General features: G+C 39.6%; 1 protein-coding gene across 1 annotated transcript in view; it reads left to right on the top strand.

Moving 5' to 3' along the window:
* Ryr3 (ryanodine receptor 3) overlaps positions 1-21,321 on the top strand; it is a 522,546-nt gene that overhangs the window by 188,460 nt on the left and 312,765 nt on the right. The window contains exon 3 of the mRNA XM_041678998.1: positions 5,655-5,762. Coding sequence (XP_041534932.1) covers positions 5,655-5,762 — 108 coding nt within the window. The remainder of the gene's footprint in view (positions 1-5,654; positions 5,763-21,321) is intronic.

Below are 21,321 nucleotides of genomic sequence, written 5' to 3'. Positions count from 1 at the left end.
GTCACCTATTTCTTTTACCTCACTGCTAACTTCCTAGTCTTGGTAGCTTTACCCTGACAAAAACATTTTTTTATACACAACCAACTCTTCATGCACCATCCACCAACCCCTCCACTCCCACCCTACCACCATCACCACCTTTACCCACTTCTATCACCTTCAACTTGATTCTTCTGGTGGCCTTTCTTACTCAGATATGGATACTTTGTCTAACAGTCTGGAATTATCTCTTTGTTTTCTTAACATTTCACTAGCCCACAAAGTCTTGAAGGTTAGATGATGTGAGAGGTCCTTCTATCTATGTGTTGCTTTTATTGGTTAATGAATAAAGAAGCTGGCTTGGGCTGTGTGGTAGGGCAGAGTAGAGCTAGGTGGGAAAAACTAAACTAAATGCTGAGAAAAAGAAGGCAGAGTGAAAGAGAAGTTCATGTAGCCCTGCCAAAGACAGACGTTGGAACTTTACCCAGCCTCGTGGCGATGCACAGATTAATGAAGATGGGTTCAAATGAATATGTAAGAGCTAACCAATAAGAAGCTAGAGCTAATAGGCCAAACAGTGTTTTAAATAATAAAGTTTCTGTGTGATTATTTTGGGTCTGAGCTACCGGGCAGCCTGGAAACAAAAAAGCAGCCTCTTACTACAGTTAGAGACTACCTTGAAATAATGATTTCAAAGCCAAAGGTTACAAATAAATGAATATTTAAATTGACTATTGATAGTTCAAATCATCCTCCTTTGTTGAATATTGTCTAACATTAAGTATTTACTAAATAATAGCCCCAATTTTGAACTTTTAAGAATATTAAAACCTTCTTATAAAAAACTTACAAGTCAAAAACTTTATACAGTGAGATTAACTAGATCCACGGGCTATTCACGTCAATGAACTTTTATTAGAATAGTCATTCTGAAGCTGTGGAGATGCACACTGGATTTTCCAGTTGCACTATCAAATGTAATTGTGTGCACTTATACACCACCAAAAAGAAAAAAAAAGAAAAATATACAGCAAAGTTAAAACTAGAAAAACAATTGGCTTTATGTCTTCTTTCATAGTTCAAGTGTCTATTAACTGCATTCAGTTTTTAAGCTACTCAAACCTGAAACATTTATCTGAGGAGATATGATTTTACAAAACAGAAAGTTAAGGATCAGAGAAACCAAGTTACTTGCTCCACATCATTTAGTTGACAGCTTTTAGGGCAGAGATTTGAACTCGGGCCATCCTACAACAGTATCACTGTGCACAGAGCATTCTAACTTGTGTTGGAAGCATCTATTCACATAAAAGATGCATCCCTGAGATATGACACTGTGTGAAACAGATGCATTAGCAGAGAAGTCAAAGAAGATCACAACAATGGGATCACAACAACAGTCTCTTAATTCCTGAACAGGAGGTCTGGAGAAATGACTCAGCCAGGGAGGCTCAATGCAGTTTGTCCATAGCTGTAGTTAATACCAGCCATACATATCTAGATGATATTAAAGGGTTACAGAGAATCAAACATTCACTGTTTTACATACAAGGGCACTAAGTGAATCAGACCAGTTTTTCAAAAACCACACTGCCTATTAAATCGATGAACTCCTGTACCTCAAAACCTAGACAAGGAAAAACAGACGGTAGTTAACTTTATGAGGGGAAGGCGATGATTCTCCTCCTTGTTATTAGCTCATCTCCTGGCTTCTTTGAAGGCTTCACTAAGATGAGCTACTGCGATGTGAAATGGCTCTTGTTGGGTGCTAAAGAAATGTGAAATGCTCTGCTAATCAGGGCATCAGATTCCCACCAGCTAGGCTGCAGCAAGCCTCAGAAGAACCATGCTGTTGTGTAAGTTTACAGAGCATGGATGATAACTAGGCCTGCCTATCTGCAATTTTGCACATAGTGGGGCTAAATGAATATTTGTCTCTGGCTTTCCAGGGCTCTGGCATCTCAAGGTTCTCTGTAGGACACTTTGAAATGAAATGCTTTTGTAGGCTAAGGACAGGGCTGGGAGAGTGATGAGGAACTATTTCAGAACAGATGTCAACAGAGTCTTTCTCTCCGTGCTGAGAATCATCAAATATGTGCCCCATGTCTGGCAGACAGAGTGACTGAGGCAGAGGCTCCAGAGCATCGAGACAATGAGCTGGCGTCCTGGGGGACTCTCCTGGATGCAGACAAATGAGCTTGGATGAGCGAGTGGCCTTGGCTCATTCTTTAGGGGTATAGAGGTGGGAGCTCGGTCCAGTTTGGAGTTTAATTAAGGATGGCAGCTGGCATAGCTGATCAGATGACTCCGTGCTCATTCATGTCACAAGTTGCGTTTTGTTTTTCTTCAGATATTTCTGTTACTCTATTCTCTCCGTTGACACTGCCCACACATTATTCTGTGTGCTATTAAAATGATGTGATCACTTTCCCAAATATAAAGAGTTGCAGGCAGGGACCGCATGCTAGAAATACAGAAACAAAACCATAAGGATCTATTCACCTTGAGATACATACTCCTGATGCAAACTAGCCCCTGCTTAAATGTACCTATTCCTGCCATTCATGAAAGTAAGATTTTCTTGATAATTTTAGTACCTGAAGGGAAAGGCCAGATACAATTGTAGCATGCCAATTGTCTATGTTATCATCAGCCCTCCATCTTAATGAACGACGGTACAGACAAGAGGTCCTATCTCCCCTCCAAGCAAACCATACTAAGAGAAAAGGTTGATAAATCAGGTAATTTCCTATAAGGAAAGGTCTTGGATACTTGGGGCTGTTGAGGGGATCAGTTAAATAGATTAGTTATTAAAGACATATGAGACCATTTAAATGACCAATTTAAAGCCCCCTTTCAAATATGAACTTTAACTGCAGATATTTCTGAAAGGAAACTCTCCAAATCACATGGTCTAAAGAAGTCAAGAAGGACGAAAGACTGAATGAGTTCTGTATTCTAAACTGGTGAATTCCAGGTAGACACAGCTATATAAAATCTCCCAAGATGGCATATTTTGGGATACTGTGTTCAGTGGTATATGTTTACAGCATCAAGTCTCCAGGGAAATACTTGATCATGTATTTGCATACTGCCCATAATAGTGCTACAATGCTCTGAGAGAGATGAGCCTCAGAAGCCTCTGTCTTGATTCTCATGAAAATGAATTAATCACCTGCTTTAGGAATGCACTTTGAAAACAAAGCAAAGAAAAAGCAACTGTGAATTGAAGATACGGTGATATTCTTTGTACATCGTACCCTTTCTCCTCGGTTAAACTGTTAGGATGAGAACCGGGAAAATTCCTGTACACCCAGAATTCTGGGACAACTAGGCTTTTAGTTTTTCTGATTAGGCAGACCTGTGGAGAAAGAGCTGAAACAGCAAACTAGTCCCTCAAAGCCTTAGTGACAAAGTACTTCAAAACAGAAGTCACCAAAGCTAGCTTTGGGATAGGATGGTCCATGTCTAGATTAATACTTTAATGATGGAGTCTTAACACTTTATTGAAAACAATCCCAGTAGGTCTAACAAATAGTACATCATCTTACATTTAGGACAGCAAATTCTTAGTTTTTCAGCATATTGAGGTTGGGAAGAGATGAGAAATATACAAACACATGAAAATAGAAGTAACTTAAAACAGTCAATTCCATCATCTCTGTTTTTAAAATGGAAAACACTAGTCTGAGAAGTTATCTAGCTCTTAGTAATGGGCTACCTTTACCTTTAAATCAGACTCCATGGAAACGGTTTTCCATTCTGAAGCATTAGGAATCATTGTCAGTTTCTGCTTCCTATCCTGAGGAGCAGACGGTGGGGGTGGGGACTGCTTGTCTGTTCTCCTCATAGGAAAGACGTATTTGAGAGACCCAGTTAAGTGGTTTACTTAGAAAAGTAAGCACTCCAAAGAGAGACTGGCGTGGGCTGTCCCAAGGCAGGCATAACAGCACAGTGGGGTCTATGCTGTGTACTCTTTTAAAGGTTTTATGAATATTTATGAGTTATATGGGACGTGCTTGGGATAAGGTGATCCTTTTTCCCTCCCAAACCATGGATAGACCAGATCTCCTTTTTAGGGGATTTTTTTCCCTTCTGTTTCCCTAGAAAAGTTCACAAAGATGAAGAAAGTGTTCCATTAGAAGCACAAAAGGCAAGGTCTTTTGGGGAGACATACACATCGTTAGTACCCATGTGGAGCAATGCTCAGATACAGACACCCTAACATCAGCTTTGAGGCCATGAACCCACAGAGGAAGGATATTCTGACCATCGTGCGCAGCTATCTGGATGCAACTGTGCCTCTCTTGGTTATTTCATGATTAACTCCTTTTACAAGTCAGCTCAAGATTGTGTGATTCAGGTCATGACTCTGTCAGTTAAGACATCTTGCTATTTGTATTATTTTTCCTTAAACAGGTTTTATGTTGAAGGGTGAACCCAGGGTTTTACAAGACTAGCCAGGCTACTCTGGAAAAAGGACATCCGTTGTCTGTGAGGGTCCTTCTGCCAGCAGCACCTCTCATGACCATCTTCTGCCTCGCAGCCCCACATTCTCATTGGTGCTATTCTCGTCATGCTGATCTACTATCAAAGGAAGGATGAGCGTTGAGGACGGTCACATGTTGTTTTCCCAAGGAAGAGGGTGTACTCTGAAATTTGACCGTAAGGTCCTGAGGGCAATGGCCTTGTTTTTTCTAGCTTTCTCATTATCAAACAGAAATGTAGTACTTAAATATTTGCTAATCTAAAATTTTCTAGTTGTTAAAAAGAAATTTTTACTGTCTTCATTAGTATGGGGAACAGTATAGGGTTAAATGCTTGAACCCTAGAGACAGACTGCCTCCGTGTAAATCTGACTTAGCCAAATACAGTGTTTTTGCAGATGACCTGAATGTCCTATACCTTCATTCCCTGGGCTACTAACTGGAGCATTAGGAGTACCGATCTTAATGGATGCTGATACAGACTAGGTGTGTTAACGTTTGCAGAACATTTAGGAAAATACCTGATGTGGAGAACAGGCTCACTTGAAGAGCGTTAGCTATTGCCAGCAATATTCAGGGAAGGAGCTTTAGTCATTGGTAAGAAATATCCAGAACAATGCTAGTGTCATGATGATAACTGATCCCTGCTAAGTGACTCTAATATTATAATGGCTACTATATGAGTCATAAGTTTTCCTTGTTCAGACCTATGTTTATGTAGCTTTTAATCCCCTTGCTGCCTCTTTATGCACGATCAAATCCAGGTTTTCTTTACAAATAAGCAGATTTCCTATGTGGGCCGTTGTAATCTAGAGCCACACCTTGTCTAGTTCTGTCCTGTGAGTTCTTGCCGAGGAGACATCAGTCTTAAGTGTAGATGAACCTCCCCTTTCCTTCCTGTCCCTTCTTCAACAGGGCCGTGTGTGTTCTTCGCCCTTCTGTACCACCCGTCTTCACTCGAGCAGATCCTGACATTTGGCCACTGTTCCCTCGAAGCTTTGCTTCTTTTCTTCCTTTATGATCCAACTTAAACCCCATCTTGACTTGGGAAAGCTGCCTTGTTACATTTCTATCCGTCCAGCCAGCTGTGATTTTAGTTGGTAGGGGCCAGCGCCATTGTGATGCCCCTGTGTGACTGATCCCTGACTGATACGAAAAAGCATCCTCACTCTGGTTTTATTTCCACAGTACATCCCTCCAGATCTCTGTGTCTGCAATTTCGTGCTGGAACAGTCCTTATCTGTCAGAGCACTGCAAGAAATGCTTGCCAACACCGTTGAAAATGGCGGAGAAGGGGTGAGTACCTGCATCGTGCCCTGAGTTTGCATTAGACACCCCACGGCCCCAAAGCATACTTGGCATTTCATCCTTCCACTTCAGGACTGGAAGACCTCCATGGAGAGATAGGAAGCCTTTCTTCTGAGTTTAGATACCTCTTACTCAGCAATTCTAATTCTTTCTCCTTTGGATTGACCGACTTCCCTCAGAAAACAGATGAGCGCACCACTATCACCGGCTGGGCTCCCTTCTGTGCCTCTTACTCCCAAGTTTACTGGGGAACATGGAGAGGCCAAGAGCACCTTGAGACTAAAAATGCCTGCACTGAAGGTGATTTTTACATGGAGAATCTCACTGAGATTTTATAACTCTGGGCAGAACACAACCAGGTTACAACAGTTGAGAGAGGTGTCCCGTAGAATTCAGGTTGATTTCACTGATGATGAGAAAAATACAGGGCTGGCTTAAAATGCTGTTATCATGACTGTTAAACTGAGAAGGGCACTCTATTATCTTCCAGAAGGTTCTTCAGTCAGGGAGTTGATTACTCAAATATTTCAGAATAATTTTCCTATCTGCTAAGGGCAGACTCATTTATGTCTATTTACCATCCAATACTATAATTGTAGTGCCCTGGATATTCAAAGTCAATATCTCTGCCCCATCCTAACTCCCCATGCTCCACCTGATGATGTCAACTCCGTCTCCTGGGATATTGCAAGAGCCTACCACTGTTCTTGCTCCTTTTGTACTGACTGCCTCCTCCAAGTCCTCCCCCAGTCATGAATTCCTTTCTAAAATGCCCAATTAATTGCTTGCACTTGTTTTAAATTCCTTCATTTCTCCGTTCTTTGAGATGAATTCCCAACTCCTCAGCACAGCTGAAAGCCCTACAGTATTTGGTGAGCCCTGTTCATTTGCTTCATCTGTCACTAAATCCCACCAGCACTCAGTGTCCCAGACACATAAACTCCCCCCACTGCCTCCAACATGCCAGTCCTCCTTGCCTCTGATCCTGTCAGCTATTTCCTCAGTGTGGCCCGGCATTCCTCTTCCTCCTCTCCCTTCCCTTGTGTAATCCCTCCTTATCCTTCAAGGAACCAGTTTCGATATTTGATCCACCCAGCAGCCTCCACTGACCCTGCAAATGTGTTGCATGAAGACACTAAGCTTTTCGAAGGCTGTTCTCTTCACTCTGCACTCCCATTGCAAGTTTGAATTTCTTTCTCCTGTCCCAGAGAGCTTGCCGCTCATGGTGAGGAGCAGTGTGCAGCTACTAAGAAACATAGTTTATTCTAATTTGACATTGATAAAGTCATTCACAATACATTTGTGATTAAAGAAACAGTGACCACAGACATGATTGAATTCATGTTTACATTTTGGTCATTTTCTAGACCTTAATGTGATCTTAGATAAGACCCCTGAAGGCTTAAAGCCAGAATGTTCTAACTTATATAGTTAGAGTGTCCACATCTCTAGGATCATAAATGCCAAAGGTTTGTGGTTTTCACTTTTCTGATTAGATTAATCTGATAATAATTTTCTCTGTTTCTCAGAGCATTGACATGAGTCCTTTTTCCACCCCCTTGACTTCACTTCCTTCTTGCATTGACCTCAGCACTCCGTGTCTCCATGTAGCTCACCAAGCATTGCCGATTTTGATGAAACAGCAACAAAACACTTGCTTATTCTTTTCCCAAGGATTCATCATATCCAGATTTCTTTGATGAGTAACTTGACTGATTTTAAATATCACCATTGTTGGTATCAAATAAGACCTGCTCTGCTCAATCCTGAGCACTCAGTAGACCCAGAATAGGTAAAGAGAGTTGAGTTGATGCCCAGAGTGAATCCTTGGCTATTGTCTTGTCCTGTTATATTCAAAGAGAATATTCCGAAGGGATCCTTGATATTTATCATTTATCTCAAATTGCTCAGAAAATCCTATAAATAAGAAAGTAAATTTCTTTGTTGCCAAGAATTTGATCCACAGTCTTAATGTTAACTTTGTCTTAAATAAGGACCAGTAAAAAACAAAATAAGATAAAAGACCAATTTAAAGAAATTGAAACCTTAGTTCTGGAATATATTAAACAATGCCTTCTTAATTACCATCTATGTTATAGCAGAAATTTGTTCAATATAGTTGCATTTTAACATACATCTGCTCTTTATAATATTTAGATAGTTATACGTTGAATCTCATTGAAGAAATCTACTCTTTTGAAAACTCATTCAAAATAAAGATCCATGACATTATATTATTAGTTAGCCACTGGATAATAGTCACAATATCAATTTTTGTCTCTAAAATTTATCATATTTCCTTTTTGTGATATTTTACCGAAACAAGATCTAATAGTTATTTCCTATCTTATTATTAACATTATTATTACTTTTCTTCACTGGAAATCTTAGAAATAGAAGAGTTTTTTTAAAGATAGAACACAGATGGAAATGATTTCTCAAAATTATTATAGTTTTAGCATGCATTTAATGACTCTACAAAACAGTTACCTAGATAACAGCTTCAGGCACTACAACCTACTTGCAATCCTCTCACACTTCCATCTGGGCTCTAGTCTTTAGTGTGAGAAATGCTATTTTTATATAATCTCTCGTGTCTGTTTGTTTTTGCTTTCCTGAAGTGACTGTGCACATTTACTATTAGCTGTTAATTTGATTTTAGAAGATAATACTCAGCAGGGAAGAAAAAGAAGTCTAAAAAATAAGAAGGAAAAAATAAAGAAGGAAGAGAGCTAACACGATAGAGTATAATGAGACTCAGGGGAGCCTGGGGATGTGTGAGCAGGAGGCTGCCTCCTTTTGATGACATGCCGTTCTGTTTGGAAATGGCCATTTACTGCTTTTAAATAAGTATTACTTTCAGTAATGATCACGGCTGCCACCAAACAGAATGCCTTGAAGAGTGTAATTTTTTTCCCTTCTAGTCAAAAATTGTTCCTTGTGTGCTGCACCTGTTCACTGCTGTGTAGCAACTCGGCATTTTAAAAAATGATTTCGGTTGTTTGCACTTTTGCATGATGCGTGTACAGAAGCTTTTTGCAAGGATCTACCATTCTGCAGCAATTTCTCTTGCTAACAAAGATACCTAGCCAAATTTAACAGTGGAGAATTATTATTGAAATGTCCTTAGCTATAGCGAGTGGCATATGCAAGCCAGCTATATGTTGAAAGGGAGAATTAATTGCGAGGGCCTCTGGGCAGAAAGGTCCAGTACCTTTCAGAAAGTGCCCAAGCTAATCTCACCTTTGGATCATCTCCTCCTGATCTAATCTTATTAATTTTATTTTGGGGAGATTACCAAAGAATTGACACTTGGCATGAAGCCAACTCTATAGCAGGTATTTGAAATAAAATGCTTGCATGCAAATATTAAAATATTTTCAGATTTTTTTTGTTGTCCTCTAGTTTCTGACATGTTCATGAGCGTTTATCATGATGTGGAGCCACGAACAATGCTCATTTCCCTCAAAGTCCCAATCCCTTCACCATCCAAAAATAACTAATTTGTAGTATAGCAGCATGCCTAAGAATCACACAGATATATTCTCAGTCCTTACTATCCTCACAAGGTTGTCTCTAGAATAAATTGTCTTTTCTGTGCCTTAATTTCCACCTCCCTCAAATGCATCCTTCCACACAGACTGATAACCAAAGAAAATCAGTGCTCACAACTGCTTGACGAAGTGCACAGAGGTTCAGCTCCTATGTCATCTCTCCCCTAACTTCTATTACAAGTTTTTTGTTCGTTTGTTTTGTTTTGTTTTAGAAAAGTTCACAGTGCAACAAAAGAAAGACTCCCTTATGAAATGACCTGGTACATATCAAATCGAGTGCTGCCTAGCTCCAAATGAGTTCTGACACTAAGTGACACAGTGCCTCTAGTAGTGATAGCCCTTGATGAACACGATTACCAACTGTACGTTTTTTGATAAGAGTTCTGACTTCATCAGTGTCAGTCCTGTAGTACTAAAAGGAGAGATTAAATAAATATGTATATGTGTGCATATATATATACACACCTATATATAAGTAAGGGCATGGTTGCAATGTGAATGTTAATTTTATCCATAACCTGGAAGCTTAAAATTATGTTTGACTTTATAAGCTTAGGCATCTTGCTAATACATTCAACCTTCTAACATTGATAGGAAATGTGGCCTGGAAAGATATTATCTCTGCAAGACCCTTCATCATAAATACCCTCACAGGGGTTCTCTATTTCTGTGTATTATGTATACAATAGCCATTAACTCTAAAACAAGGTTCAGGTTCCTTTCATTTGTCCTTGTCCTTAGAGTGGGCACTACTATGCACAGAACATTTGCTAGAGAAATTCTCATATGTGATGTGGCATGCTTATCATGTATTGACCCTTCTTGAAAATGACATGTCTATGTCTGTTGAAGCTAGGTGCAGTTACTGGGGATCATGTGACCTTGTAAACAGCCAATGAGGCAAAGATTTAAATTATGCTATTTGTGTAAAAGACCTACAAAGCAGGATACTTTAGTGTAGTTTTTTTAATCTTACAGCCAAGTTCAGGACACTCGGCTATCACATCAAGTTACAGGAGATTGCATAACAAAAAGGAATCAGCTACATCACATGCTTCCAGGTAGCAGACAACAAATCACACAGTTACTGATGAAGGTTTCCAGAAGGCTTTTCTTTTAATGGCAGAACTCTTGCTTAGGGACTATGTAAGAACTCCTCCAGAATGAAGAAGGTTAAATGAGTATTTTCCACCTTCTTCCTGGGCCCCTAAATGTCCACAGACATTTCTGTATTACAGAAACAAAGGAGCTGCCCCAACCCATCATCTAGTTTTAGCCTCTGAATTGAGGTCTTTGTGTTCCCTTTCTAATTGCCAAGGGAAAAATTCAGATTGAGAATGCATTTTAATAGGAAGGGAACAAAGTCTCTGGAGGAAATGGGCACATTGTGAATCAGCTTGATACCCATTTCCAATGTTAAAAATATTACACTTTTAGACATACGCTCAACTATGTTCATAGCAGCGTTATTTGTCATAGCCTGAACCTAGAAACAACCCAAGTGCCCTTCAAACAAAGAATGGATGAGGAAAATGTGGTACAGTTACACAATGGAGTACTACACAGCAGAAAAAATAATGACATCTTGAAATTTGCAGACAAATGAATGGATCTAGAAAACATGATATTGAGTGAGGTAACCCAGATCCAGAAAGACAATTATCATATGTACTTACTCATAAGTGGGTTTTAGACATAAAGCAAAGAAAACCAGTCTACAAATCACAATTCTGGAGAACCTAGACAACAATGAGGACCCTAAGAGAGACATACATGGATCTAATCTGCATGGGAAGTAGAAAAAGACAAGATCTCCTGAGTAAATTTGGAACATGGGGACCATGGGAGAGGGTAGGAGGGGAGGGGAGAGGAAGGGAGGGGAGCAGAGGAAAATATGTAGCTCAATAAAAACAATTTTTAAAAGGGAAAAAATTACACCTTTAAAAAAGAAATAAATTGTTTAATGGTTCACTTCCAATAAGAAGTAATTCATTATGTCTTTGGACTACTTTATAAGGCTTTCCTTTTAGAAGTACAAGGTTACCTGTGTTCATCTGGTGATCTAATCCTACCTTGCCTACATGTATACCAAACCCTAGAGTAGCATAGCCAGGCTACCCTCTAATAGTCGCGGTAGGTAGGAAAATATAAACGTTCTTTGTGCTTGTTGGTAAAGAGCTACTGCCCCAAGCTGTTCGACCTTTGGTGTGGTGACTTTGTCAGAAACTCTCAATGCCTTCCCAAGGCCATTGCCTCTCCGAGTATTAGCTTGAGGATAGCCCCCGCTATCACTCGGTTTGCAAAACTAGGACGTCCCATCATCCCATTCTTAACTGGAGATCTCATAGTGCAATGGTAGCATGTCTCATTCCATTAAATTCTTAATTAGTTTGACTTGACCTTGCTTTTTATTTAGAAGGGAGAAAATCAGTAACAGATTCTGAAAGCTGCCCTCATTCATTTTTTTAATCTATTGCTGGTTATCAACTCCTATTATGAAACCAATAATATTTTTGTGCTCACACAATAACAAATGTCTTGGTAAATGGCCCTTTTCTGCAAATGTTTATCAAAACCTTCATTAGAATCCCTCCTGCAGATTCGCTTGTGGCAGGTGACTGTTGACAGCAAAGCTGAAAGACAGAAGGTTTAGGTTTGGTCCTAATGCTACAAACACTTAGAAACATAATTCTAGGCAAAACTCTTACAGATACTGGATTTTGGTTACAGCATCTGCGAAAGAGGACATTGTTTAGGTAGTCAATCCCTGATGGTTTGGTATGCCAAGTTAAAATGGGAAGTGTCAACACCTTACTTCCTCTGGAATATTTTGTTGACTGTAGCCCATCACTAAGTCCCTGTGGAAATGTTGAGCTGTCCATATCAGCCTTTGTGCTCACTCCTATATTTAGACAGAATGAATACGTGTGTCGGTTCTTTTCCTACTGTGGTGTAGGCAAAGAAAACCCTCTGAAGTCTGAAGTCCACCCAGGACAGAACCTCTGAGGGGACAAGTGTTGATTATGTACTTTGACCTTGAGGAAACCTGGTTCTCCTGGAAAATTCTTACAGAAGGAAAGTTATTCCATAATTTGCACAAGATTTGTTTCTTCAAATAGCCAGCCATTGTTTTTTAGAAATTAAATGTTGTTAGAGATGAGAGATTTGCAAACTAAAGTTCCCATGGTTTTGTTTTTTACACACTAAATTGTCAAAAATGTATTTATTTTTCTCTTTCTCACTGTTCTGCCACAAGCTATGATGTGATTCAGGGATTTTGTGCTGATGGATGGATTAAAATATTTCTGTGGTAAGATTATATACATATGAAGATTATATATATTAATTGTTAGCTTATATTTCACTTTTGGGCTAGTCTTTTCGATAACATGGTACTTACTTAAAATATTCAATCTTGAAGACATTACTTACTTCACAGTAAAGCCTTCTTTAATTAAAGAAAAAAGCTGATTAATTTGTTACAATAATCCTAAGAGAAAGAACTTTCTAATTGCCTGGTGTAGGGACTGGCCGTTTTCCTCGAGCAGATTTCTCTGATGTGAATAGCCTCATGGGAAAGTCAGAATGAGGCTATAACACTTTGTGTGTTTGCTCTCTTAGAAATGAAATGAAAATTAGCAGCGTATTTCAGCATATAGTGCCACTTATGATTCTAGCTAAGAGAGAATAGTTGACAGGTTGGTTGTCTTTACTCCCTTGGTTCTCACTGCGTTCTGTTTCTGTTTTCTGTAGCAAGCCTCAATCGAGTCCTCAAATGAGTTGACAACTTTCAGAAAATCCTGTGCTCACTAAAACATCCATTCACTGTTCTGTTTCTTATTTTGCTAGCTCAGTGACCTCTCGGAATGGGTATGTTTCTCCCTCCTTCATATACATGTACTTTGCATGGGCACCTGACTCCAGCTGTATTTGTAACAATCTGGACCTTTCACTTGTTAAGTGTTCAGGGCATTTCCATTCTCTGTGCTTCTGCTATTTTACAAACATAATACTGCTGCCCCACACGTTTCGATCTCACAGAGCTGAGAGGTGGCTGCACACTTCGAAATCCCAGCCAGGCTGCTTGTTCTGCCACGGCTCTGCAGTTGGGAGAACAGCTTGTCTGTGGACTTGTGGTCTGCTTTTGTTTTTTTTTATTTTTTGTCAGATTTTTATTTTCTCCTTCAAGATGTTGGAAGTTGTTTTTCAAAGTTTCTCTTTTTTTTTTCTCTTGATATAGTCTCGATAGCTTGTGTCCTTAGATTTCAACTTGATGAGACGGCACAAGTGTGCAGCCTTGCCTTCATTCAAGCTTCCGGGTGCTTCTGAGTTCTGGTGCTATTATGCAACTCCAGCTCTGCGCATCCATAAGGCTGGAATTCGTAATAAAAATGAAAAAAGCTAGTTTGGTATTCTTCTATTTCTCGTGTGATATCTCCCCAAGTGACCCAATAGAACAATTAAATGTTCACGCCAACAGTTAAGAAGAACCATTGAGGTTAACTAGCTTTTTGCATTTCTTCACATCCCTGTAGAAACATTTCCAAGTGAAAAGGTGCACAGAGTTTCTAAAGCCCCAGATCCTCTCAGATCCTCCACTTCGTATTTCTTGTTGCAGCTTTAGTGCCATTGCTTGTTCTGTGATGATTCCATCCTCTGCTGAAGTGAAAACCGCACTTGAGACCAGTATGCCAATGTGGTCCTGATGCTGTCTTGTAGCCATGATAACATTAGCTTGGTTGACTGTCACACAAACCCTTGGGTTCTTGTCATTCTGGCTGTGGACACTGAAACTCTGGTAGGATAGCTGTGTCTAGTGACTGTAACTTCTTAGAAAGCATGACTTTCCGGTTAGCAGGGGCATTTTTGTTCTGCCTTTTAAATTTTTCATGGCAAAAAAATTGAAACATATTTATCAAACTTTAGTAGAAGATAAAAAGAATTTGGGTATCTGAGCTTCTTCTAGTACACTGATACGTTTTCATGAGAGATTTTGCAGAATTAAAGATAAATAATCAGTATGGAGAAGTGGCTGCTAAGATAAGTGGTAGCAGCTGGATTCTGCATCAGGAGTTATCACAACTGTAAGCTGTTAGATATGTGGATTTAAGGGCAATATTTTCCAATGCTTTCTATTACCAGTAAAGCACATTTGGAATTCAAGAAATCCTAATAGAAACCCTTCCATTTATTTATTAGACGATTTCTTTGATCATGTATTTCATTTTTTAATAGCTACCAGAGTTTAAATTATATATTTGCAGAGAGAATTGGTTGAACTGGGGAAAATAGCTTGCTTCTGTTTTGCAAAATATTAGTAAAAACACCAATTTGGATATCTGAGTAAATAAAAATTAGCCTAAAGCCAGAGAGTTCCTGATCCCAGTGGGGCATTCTAATCTTCATTCAGTAGGAACCTGTGGCAAGTGTCCCACCCCCCGGCTCCCACTGTCTGGCTGGGTATGAGGCGATGCAGTAAAATAGTGGGAAGAAAGCAGAAATAAAGACTAAAAGTTCCGGAAGACCCAGAGAGTGAAAAATGGCCCCTGTTCTGCAGAGGCTAGCAGAGCTGTCTGCGAAGATGGACGCTGACAGTTTCTTTAGCTTCTCTTCCGTTCAGGCTTCGACTGAGGATGCAGGGGCAAACAGGGGGTGTCAAGACAGACTGAAGCTTTGTGCCAAAGGAGATAATTAAGACTGGACCTGGGAAGTTTATGTTAGAAGAACCTGCCCTTGCTGACTTGCCTGAGCCCTGCTCTCTGGGTGTGGGAGGGGCAGGATTCGTGATGGGACTGTTCCTAAATACTGCTGTTTTCCTTTCTTTCCCATGAGGAAATTGAGCAGAACATACTGCTTTTCTGTGTATTTATCTCGATCATTTTCTAAAATTATGACTTGTTTTTAGAAATTTTCAGAGCTGTTTCTTAAGTACAGAAATTTCCAGACTTTAATTTTTTTTATGGGTACAGATAACTCAGCTGCACTGGGTCAGTTGTGCAGAAGAGGCTATGGTGTTGACTTTCTAAAATGAAATGTTTCTCTCTGCTCTGTAGTTCACAGTGCAGCTGCAGAGCAAAGAGAGACACCGCGTCCCAGCCTCCTGAACAACTGTGTCTCCACTCTTTGCTACCCTGGCAACTTTACATTTTATCTTCCCCGTGGGGATTTTTCCATGCCAGCTTAGTAAAGACTATCTACAAATGCTGATCCCAGTTTAGAAGTTACCTGGATTTCAAAATTAACGATCCGGTACCTCAAATGCATACTCTTTCAGCCTAGAAATGGGTGCAATAACTTCTGTATCATCATGAACTATGGCTTCCTCACACTGAGGGATAGCGGAAGGATAATGAACAGGACAGCTTTCCAAAATCTTTTGCTCTGCCTGTGTCGATTGTGTGGTTAGTCTTGGCTCCACATTTATATCCAGCATCTTGTCCTGATGGGCAAACCTCAGGGGTGATTCTGGAAGCCTCAGAACTGTGGAGACAACAGAAGTGGTAGCTCTGTGACCCAAGACATTTGACCCCCTGGTTGTCAAGTGGATGAACAACTGCTATTTCTCAATCCATTATTCTTTCTAAACTTCTGTTTGGACAGGTATCACATATGTGGAAACAAAGGAACAATACTTGATTTACTGTTTTCAGTCTACATCAGTGGAAGAAAGAGTAACTCTGTATATTCCCAGGCTTATTCCAGAAGATAGTGTCAATTGAACTTACTATAGTATCAAATGGACCCCCTCCCCTCTTTCATAACCCTAATCTTTTTCTCTAACACAAATCCTGTCTGGATGCTTGAATCTCTCCTCATGTGAAGCTACTTAGACTATGCTGACTTCACCTCTAACTGTATTGGTTTTATCTGTAATTTTTATTAGATTTTATTAGATTTTGCTGCTCTAAGAGCACTGGAGAATAGCCAGTTCATACAGCTAAATCCTTGATCCTATCAGTGCAAACTCTAACTGGTTTCTCGCTTCATCTAATATTTTACTTACAGGAATTTTAGATGATGCACGATTCTGCCAGTTCTTTTTGTCGATCAGTCCATAACTACGTACTTTTCTTTAAATATATTAACTTCATCTTAATGCTTTTCACCAATGTAGATAGTTTTAGTGCATAAAAGATATCACTCAACATGCGGAAAGATGGCATTGCTGAACTTATCTCCCTGCGTAAAAGGAATGTGTTTATATGTTTCTTTTTATTTTATTTATTGAGCCTTACTATCAAAACGCAATTCTTGCATAAGAAAAACAGCCTGTTTTATGTTTAGTTTTCATAATCTATGTTTACTTTAAAAGTCAGTTCCTTTAGTCCCTCCTTCTGAAGAGTGACATTTTGATTACTATATCTTCGGAAATGTGTCAAAATATTCAAAAGATTTCCATATTTTACATCTCCCATGCTCTGTTCAATAATGGTAACTTCAATTTTTCCTCACATTCTGGTGTAAGATTGAGGTACATCCACCCCAGGTGATGGTGTTTTTGACATACGTATGTATACGCATCTCTGCAGAGCAAAAGGCATTAGTGTCTGTAAGAGCAGCTTTATATGCATAAACTTGATCCAGGAAGAGGAGTTTCAGGCTAAACCAGGAATTTTATTTTCTTCCACACCCCAAGGGTTCCCAAGTGGGAAGCTGCTGAGTCAGTTTCTGTGATATCCCTGGTGTTCCTGTATGTCCTGGAGCAAGGTCCAGCTGGCTTCAGACCATTTAGTTTGTAGCCCCTGAGACCTTGCGCAGCATTCTGTATCAGCCGGAGTTCCTGCAGTGCCAAGGACTGTCTTAAAAGGAACCAGTATCCACCAAGAAGAGACAAGCCAGGTCATCATATTTACAAAATCAGAGTCAAGACCAGATCCCACTACCCAGTGTTCTCTCCCATCCTAAGTACCCTTTCTAATTACATCCTTATTTTATAATCTAATGATTAAAAAATAACTTCAGGTTGGGGTTAGCAACTGCTACAAGATTTTACTTTGAGACTCAAATGTTCACCACAATAACCATTTCTCATAATATGCCATCCTCTTAGGTCAGAATCGTCATACATTCCTATATATCTTAAGATATATTTTAAAGTACAGGCATCATTTTTTCTTAGATTCCCAGATGTTCCCTGCCTGATCCAAGCAAGCACGTGTTTTTAGGATGACCACTTTCACAGGACAGAAAACTGAGCAAATCTTTAATGCCACACAGTTTGCTTCACTGCGAGAGATTTTAGGATGAAATTATGGTGCTTAACTATCTCTGCGCCCTCACTTACGTCACCTCCAGTCTCCAGCCAAACCAAGAGGATTTGGTCTAATCAGAAAGGCTACCTAAATCTTCTTAGTGACAGTAGAAGACTTTATTTGTGTGAAGAACATGGATTTATCATTCACAATGGCGAATAAAGTATTTGCTAGGCTCCATTCCCCCTACCCCTTGTTAAATATAGAAAACTAATAAGACATTTTGTTCTTTTTGAAATAGCTGACGTTCTATGGTCCCTAGCTGTGCAATACTATATTGGGACCCTCCACTCACGTAATAAAGAGCGCTTCTGTGGTCCTTTCCATCTTCTGTATCCTGGCAAGGCCTTCTAGGGTGTCAAGGAGGACTTCGTTTTCTGACTCTTCAAGCTACATACACAGCTCTTGGTGTAGATTGGTAAATAGGCAGTGATACTATTACAAGAAATAGGAGTAGCCTGCTTCATCCAAGTCTGTCTACTTTTCTCTCTAGTTCTGCTTCTCCCTGAGGGCTGCCTGCTCACAACTGCTTTCAGACTCCATGTGCTTGCTCTTTGAGTGTGTGGAGACCCTGATCAGCAGCGGCCCCTCACAGTTTAAGAAGTGACAATGCAATGCTCTTTTAGGTATCAAGTTCTATCACATCGCATTATCAGTAACCACAAAGCCCACTGAGAAACACAACTGACTTGGTTTTCCCCTATCCATTGAAAACGACAAACAAAAAAGACAAAACACACACACAAAAGGTAAACAAATACAACTGAGTTTTAGTTTCATTAATGTTACAGAACTTTTAAATTCTTAATGATTTTCCTCCTAAATGTGGGCAAAGGCATTTTTGAGGTGGTGGTCCACCACCCTCCCCTTCTCCAGGAGCTTTTTGAGAACTCCACTTAAAATGCTTTCTTGTCTTATAACACACTTGTTATGAGGCCTTTGGCTGGGGGAAGTTGGTTTTGCTCTCAGCCCGGGATGTTATCCTCTTCGTGTCAGTATTATAAATTCCCTTTCTACACAATGGGGAGAAAACAGATCAGATGGTGTGTGCTCTATTCGGGGCCCAGCTTCCGTTCACAAATGCAGAGGAGAAATGTTTTTAAAATGAGGGTTTTCTTTTTTTTCCTCTCTGACAGAAGGGCTAGGTGGTAAGAATAACACGTAAACCTAGACTAGGCCTCTGGAAAATGGGATTTTGACAGCAGCCAGTAACAGGACTGACTGCCTAAGTATTAAATTATTTACAACTCTGAGAGATACCAATTCTGCAGACTCGGACAGAAGTTGAGTCGTGTAGATAAGCATGCATAATTCTGAGTAAGGCATACCTTGAAAGCCTGGAGACCTGCAAGATGCAGAAGCCGGAGTGACAGCATAAGATCAGAGGTGACTGATTCCACTATTGAGAGATGTGTGTGTCAAAGAAGAAATGATGCCAGTCCCTGTCTCCTAGCTGACTCTTTCCCTAACTCTATCTCCATCTTCATGTAGGTACTGAGGCGTATAGAGGTCAGAAGCATGGCTAATTTGTATAGGAGGCAATGAGAGAAGTATCCAGATGGCTGCTAATGCTGAGAGGGTGCGTGGATCATGGGTAACTAAGGGAGGGTTGGAATTCTTCCTCTATCAAGACTGGGTTGTCTTGAGCCATCACCTCATACAGATTTTGTAGTAGAGCTATGGTCTTTCCATGTGTCACATGTATGGCAATAGAGGTAAGACAGTGGCAGAGAGGTGATAATAACAGTTCTAAAATTATCAAAGTCATGAGGAACAATGATATTTGTTTACTGCATCAGTAAAGTTTTGGAGAAATTTTAGGAAACAATCATGGGTCCAATAGGTTGCTTCTGAGAGTAATGTACTTACCAATTGCCCAGTGTCATGCTAATGCCATGGATGCAGAGTCTCAAATGATTGAGGAAGTTCCAGAAGTGTGGGTCTTGAGCATGACTGTGTTCCAGTTACCCTGAGAACCACTCTGGGGATACGGATTGGTATAGAACATTTGCCTGAAATACATAAAAGTCTGTATTCAAACCTTAGTATCCATATAGCTCCCAGTAAAAATAAGACAACAAAAGGAGATCAAGTGGATACAAATCATAAAAGAAGTCAAACTCTCACTATTTGCTGATATGATAGTTTACATAAGCGACCCCAAAAATTCTACCAAAGAACTTCTACAACTCATAAACACTTTCAGTAATGCAGCATGATACAAGATTAACTCAAAAAATAATCAGTAGCCCTCCTGTACACAGATGATAAATGGGATGAGAAGAAAATCAGACATCACCCTTCATAATAGCCACAAATAGCATAAAATACCTCATAGTAACTCTAACAAAGCAAGTGGAAGACATATTTGACAAGAACTTTAAATTGTTGAAAAAACAAATTGAAGAAGACACCAGAAAATGGAAAAATCTCCCATGATATTGGGTAGGTAGAATTAACATAGTAAAAATGGCAATCTTACCAAAAGCAATATACAGATTCAATGCAATGCCCATCAAAATCCCAGAAAAATTCTTCACAGACCTCAAAAGAATGGTACTTAACATCATATGGAAAAACAAAAAACCCAAAGATAGCCAAAACAATTCCATACAATAAAGGAACTTCTAGAGGCATCACAATCCCTGACTTCAAACTTTACTACAGAGCTATATTGCTGAAAACAGCCCGGTATTGGCATAAAAACAGACAGAATGACGAATGGAACCAAATCAAAGACCCAGATATTAATCCACACACCAATGAAACCTGATTTTTGACAAAGAAGCAAAAAAAATATAAAATGGAAAAAATAAAGCATATTTAACAAATGGTGCTGCCATAACTGGATATCAATATGTAGAAAAATGAAAATAGATCCATATCTATCACCATGAACAAAACTCAAGTCCACATGGATCAAAAACCTCAACATAAAGCCAACCACATTGAACCTCACAGAAGAGAAAGTAGGAATACACATGAACGTAGGAATACTCATGTGCATTGGCACAGGAGACCACTTCCTAAATATAACCCCAGTGTACAGTCACTGAGAGAAACAATTAAGAAATGGAGCCTCCTAAAACTGAAAAGCTTCTGTAAAGCAAAGGACACAGTCAACAAGACAAAATGGCAGCCTACAGAATGGGAAAAGATCTTCACCAACCCCACATCAGACAGAGGTCTGATCTCCAAAGTATACAAAGAACTCACTCAAGAAATGGGTAATAAAAGAACAAATAATCCAATAAAAAATTGAGTATAGACCTAAACAGAGAACTCTCAACAGAGGAATCTAAACTGGCTGAAAGACACTTAAGGAAATGCTCAACATCCTTAGCCATCAGAGAAATGCAAATCAAAACAACTCTGAGATTCCATCTGACCCATGTAAGAATGACCAAGATCAAAAACACTGATGACAACTTACTCTGGAGAGAATGTAGGGTAAAGGGAACACTCCTGCTTTGCTGGTGAGATTGAAAACTGGTACAGCCTCTTTGGATATTGGTATGGTGATTTCTCAGAAAATCAGAAAACAACTTTCCTCAAGACCCAGCAATACCACTTCTGGGTATATACCCAAAAGATGTTCAATCAAACCACAATGACATGTATTCAACTAAGTTCATAGCAGCATTGTCTGTTATAGCCAAAAGCTGGGAAGAACCTAAATGCCCCTCAACTAAAGAATAAGTAAGGAAAATGTGGTACATTTACACAATGTGGTACATTTAC

This window comes from Microtus oregoni, unplaced genomic scaffold (assembly GCF_018167655.1).
Source record: "Microtus oregoni isolate MIOR12 unplaced genomic scaffold, Mior012 000031F_ref0000149, whole genome shotgun sequence".
In the NCBI taxonomy this organism is placed as follows: domain Eukaryota; kingdom Metazoa; phylum Chordata; class Mammalia; order Rodentia; family Cricetidae; genus Microtus; species Microtus oregoni.
Note: the sequence above shows the minus strand (reverse complement) of the source record. Positions and strands in the feature narration are given on the sequence as shown.